The following is a 5000-nucleotide window of genomic DNA, read 5'->3' as shown; positions in this document are numbered from 1 at the left end:
CATTAGTCCCCCCTGCCCCCCCCACAACAGGTTTTGTGAACGCTCCCTAAACAATTGCAAGTTGCTATCGTGGCACTTCTCTCTCACAGATTGTCACAGTTCAATGGACCTTTTTCGATATATTAAAAACAGCTTGATAGTGAGGCAGTGAGGACAAAGACAAAGGAAAGTGGGTGATATGTAAATATTTTTCACATTTCTAGTGTTTTTTACCTCAAGTTGAATATCTTATATTTCGAAAATGGCCTATAAAGTGTTTTCACACGTGACTTCACGGCAGCCATGTTGGTGTAACTAAACAACAGAACGGCGGCCATGTTGGCGTAGCCAACTAATTCTCCGGGAATTGAGCTCTAGTATCATGCGAACGTTTTCCTTCGTTTCGGTAGAAAAACAAGGTTGCGGATCGCGTGAGTGAAAACACTCTATAGATGGTTTTTACCTGACGTCACAGCAGCCAAGTTGGTGCACAAAACAATAGAGAAACACGACGCCTATGAGGGCGTATACGTGGGATGCACAAACTGTTAGCACAGATTGTCCAGTTACACTGAACTACAACTGCGGATAAACTTTTGGATTACAAGCAATTAAGAAACGGTCCAGATAAGAACGATAGCAACAACGGCAACGAACATGTTGGAATTCAATTGGTATACAAAAAGGTGATAACTTTTCTATTGTCTGTACTTACGTCTGATTGGCTTAAACAGGAAAAGTTAACAAACTTCATAAAAGCAGTATTATATTCTATGAGGCGTTACAAGGGTCATTATTAGAATGCAAATTCTGTTATGAAATAGTAGTGAATTTTGTTCGTTAAGTTCCCGAATTATGTTTTGGCATTTTAAATTATGTTATCGATTTTCGAATTATGTTCCAAGGTTTGATCGAATTATGTTCGGCTCCTTTCAATTATGTTCGGAAGTTTAGACCAACCACCCAAATTTTGTTTGGCTGATAACTACGTTGGTAGGCTTCTTGATTTATGACTTTTTTCTTTTATTATTCACATCGAATTTTGTTCCGCTCTATGGAATTATGTTCGCAATGTGACTTCCTCAAATTATGTTCGGCAAGCGGACTGGAACCTCGCGAGAAGAAACTGACGGGCAGTCCTGGGACGAGGAAATTTCCCGCCCTTTCTATAATTTATTCTAATTATTACCAGTGTTAGTGCGTTGTTCAGATCAAACATGGCGGACCACAAACGTGGAAGAGGCGAGCTAGACGGCGATGAAGTACGCCCAAGGGGCGATGAAGAGGGGGATTCTGAGTGCAAAAGTGCGAAAGCAATACGGCTACTCCGTGAAGTGACTATTTTACTGAGTGAGGAAACAGATCAGCCGAGCAAACATGTCGCAACAGGTCAGGTTGAAGCATCAGCCAGCAACGCTTTGCACAACTTTCGCACAATATTTGCTCCTTACCGTCAATCCAGTTTGTCTTTATCATCATCGGTGCCAACCAAGAAGAATCCTGTAAAGCCTAAATTCTTTCAACCGAAGGAAACTTGGACACACGACTTCTTCTGTTTATACTCCAAAGAACAAGTTAGAGCTCCTTCAAGAGCCGAAAAATTCGACCTGCAACAGGCAGGACTAGGCCGGAAGAAGATTTGTTTTCATTCAAAGACAAAGTTCCCCGAACTTCGCAGAAAGCTAGAGGAGGAATATCCCAAACTTTCTCAAGGTGGAGGCTTTGAGCTAATGAGAACAGGCCATCAGGGAAGTAACACCACCCTTACTACCATAATACCCCCAGCAAGTGGATACTCTGTACCCTTTCTGAGAGACAGCTCCGGATTGGGACAGGCTTTGGCCTACATTAGACCCCTGCAACGTGATTTGGACCGAAATCCAGTAGTCAAGGTGACTTTCTTTCTCTTGATTGTTGTTTTGTGTTATTTAGCCGGGGAATCTTTGTTTACAATTTTATTATAGTCTAATTAACACCCAACTAGTGGACAAATGCAAATCATACAGTTTAATTGGCTTGGCTAGCCCTTGCAGGCTACGAATCTAATTCTTAATAATGCTCATTATTGTCAAGTCAAGCTTTGTTTTCTATTAAAATATCACCTGGGCTCTGAATATTGAAATGATATGGAATGTAATGTAAAAGATTGGCATTTTGTAGGTGGGGAAAATACACCTAAACTTAGTGGGGGAGGGGGTATCGTTGGAAAGGTATTTGCTGTTAAGCTGCAGTTTACTCAACTCATGAAAATATTACCCTTAAAAGAAGTACTGTTGATATTGCCCAAGACCTGTTTACTGGGTACATGTAGCTGTCATTCAGAAGCATTTTGTTTACTTTATATACATTTACATACTGTTGTAGACCAATAAACATTAGGGTCACATATTATTTCCTGATTTCTTGTATGTTTTGAGCATGGAACTGGACTGGGAAGTGAAGGACTACTATAGTTGGTAAATAACTACATGTACTTGAAGTGGGTTGTATGAGAAAAGTCAGTACTGTATTAGCTTGAAGTATAATTTATGAAATGTTTGCATGAAGGTAACATGTTTGTACTGGTATTAACAGGAAACATTAGAGTCTACAGATGCAGTTCTGATTGACTGTCTCAACTGTTGGAAAAAAGTAGCACTGAGTGAGTGGCATGCACATGACAGCAAGCGTGAAGGGGGTGCCAGTTGTTCTGGGTCGTTTGAGGACAGTTGTATCCATGATGATTCTGCTGAAATCAATGGTGAAAGCTTTAAAAGTCCAAGTTTATTAAACAGAGGTAAGAAATTTCACAGTGAAAATTGATCATACACATACCTACAACTTGCAAAGGAAATTTCTGTTATTTTGTTATAGGATGCCTGGTAGAAACTCTGAGGGAAATGTTTCCAGGAGAAACTGAAGAGGATCTATTAATAACTCTTACCAAGAATAACTTTGACCTGGAGATATCAGTAAATGAACTTTTGTGCTGTAAAGCAGGTGACAGTACTTTAGCAAAGTCAAGGTGACATAAGTTAGGAAAAAAAGCTCCTGAATGATGAAATCGTTACCACATCATGCACTGCACTAGTGGAAGGGAGGGGGAACTTGAGAAGCTTATCACAGATGAAAAAGTTATACATGATATTGTTACATTTTCTTCTTTACAATCAAGAAGAGAACAACTGAGTTAATGTTCACATAACTATTGTCTCAATCAGTATGACTATTTGCTATGACTACTACATATTTCACAGATAATTATGTGGCTAGCCTTACATACGTATGTTTCATCTCTGCCAAGGGACTCATCAGAGACCTTTCGGCTAACTCGTCAAACATCCCGTTTGAAGTCCTGCTAGCATCAAAATGATGGTGGTAATCTGGCCTTACATCACATAAGGATTCCCAATTGCATAATTGATTATGCCATACCCATTGTCTTCTCATCATTGTATTTTCTATTCACGTTGTTATTTAATCAGTACTTATGCATGTTATTAGCTATCTTTTATATAACACCGACTAGCGGTTTCACTTGTATTCACAACTGACGATGGATGTCGATCATCCGAAACATGTTTTGCAAATTTAAAATTGTGTGTTTCTTTTTGAAAACTGTCAAGCAGCTTTTGAAATAAACTGTACTGACTAAGAATGGTAGTAAACTGTTGCTTCCAGGATGCAAATGTTAATTTTATTAAACATTACAGTTAAAAAATAATAGTGGTAATAGCTTTTTGTTCATAACACTCAAGAAAGTTGCTTCATCAGTTGATCGCCTGTCAAACGGCTATATGTGGCTATACTTTTGGGAAATATGCCGCTTATCTTGGGAACATAATCATTTGCGATGATGTGAAACAAGTCTGTGAATCACCACTTCTGTGCAAAATTAGCCCTCGAAAATTCTAACGTCCTTCCAAGCTTCTTTTCCCTCCCCGCTTTACCCCTTAAAATAAATGAACCCTCCACACCTGGATCCAGAAATCATCAATTCCCCGATTGGAAGCTGAGACACTGCCAGAGATCCATAATTGAAGAGGACTCTTTCCCCTGTCTGTGGAGATAGGAGCCCTGTTATGCCCCTGGGCAAATAGTTGTAGTGTTTGGTTGATTCTTGGAAGATAAACAAAGTGAAGGGAAAATAAATGGAGTTCGTTTGATGGGTCTGGCATTCCACAATATTCCATCGCATAGAAGAGGTTATAGTATAGGTGAAGACACCCACAAAACAGGTCTCGCCAAAGACGTTCGATTCTTTGATTAAGTACGCTTCTTCCAGCGATGTGACTACCTCTATCAGGTCCTCGTAAAGGGTGACTGAGCATATAACGAGCAACATCAACGTTCTCACCGCCCTTGTCTGACCGCACTCTTGAGGGTAAACCAAAACTTCCTACTGCTTGAACGAAACAGTCGAGTACGGTACTTGCCAGGTTATTTGTGCTGCATTTTAGAAAAACAATCATCCTTGAGAAGCCATCGATTCCCCCATGGATGACTAGTCTCCACCTGAAATTAGGAACAGTAGCGTACAGTAAATTAACGTACCCACCATTTTAAAAACATCTCGTCCTACCTTGTCCTCAGAGATATCCTGAGCATTGGTGTAGGGGCCACGTGACCAAGCCTAGCCAAGAGAATAAGAAATCTGAACCAGATTTCTCTTTTATAATCTTGGTCTACGCATTATACATGCGGGTTTTCAGGGTTTCTCGCAAGCTTTACTCACTTGGCAAAAAATAATGAAAATACTACATACAAGGAACAATGAGGCAATGGATGGTGCTGGGATGAATGATGAAAGTAAAGGTATGAAATAGTATGGCACAACAAACATAGCCAATGTTATTTATTCACTTATTTATTTATTTATAGTTAATTAACTTGGTATTTTTAAATGAATTTACCTTATCAGCTTATGATTTCCGTCTATATGCCACAAAGCAAGAGGGCCGCAAACTTGATATCTTCTCCGACGAACAGTTCGCAGCTCAAGGGCTCTCAAAAGTACACCCTCCGGATTAACCCTTCTCATG

At 39.7% G+C, this 5000-nt stretch overlaps 1 protein-coding gene across 1 annotated transcript; it reads left to right on the top strand.

Moving 5' to 3' along the window:
- Positions 1 to 1196: 1196 nt before the first annotated feature.
- LOC137991757 (uncharacterized) lies at positions 1197 to 3633 on the top strand. Its single transcript, XM_068836792.1, has 3 exons — positions 1197 to 1871; positions 2554 to 2755; positions 2833 to 3633. The coding sequence occupies exons 1-3, from the start codon at positions 1197 to 1199 to the stop codon at positions 2985 to 2987; spliced, it is 1032 nt and encodes a 343-aa protein (XP_068692893.1). The 3' UTR covers positions 2988 to 3633.
- The last annotated feature ends 1367 nt before the right edge of the window (positions 3634 to 5000 follow it).

This window comes from Montipora foliosa, chromosome 2, assembly GCF_036669935.1.
Source record: "Montipora foliosa isolate CH-2021 chromosome 2, ASM3666993v2, whole genome shotgun sequence".
NCBI lineage: Eukaryota > Metazoa > Cnidaria > Anthozoa > Scleractinia > Acroporidae > Montipora > Montipora foliosa.
Note: the sequence above shows the minus strand (reverse complement) of the source record. Positions and strands in the feature narration are given on the sequence as shown.

Coding starts and splice junctions, on each gene's coding strand:
- LOC137991757 (XM_068836792.1), top strand. CDS start 1,197: ATGGCGGACCACAAACGTGGAAGAGGCGAGCTAGACGGCGATGAAGTA. Junction 1,872..2,553: donor ACCGAAATCCAGTAGTCAAG/GTGACTTTCTTT, acceptor TGGTATTAACAG/GAAACATTAGAGTCTACAGA. Junction 2,756..2,832: donor TCCAAGTTTATTAAACAGAG/GTAAGAAATTTC, acceptor ATTTTGTTATAG/GATGCCTGGTAGAAACTCTG.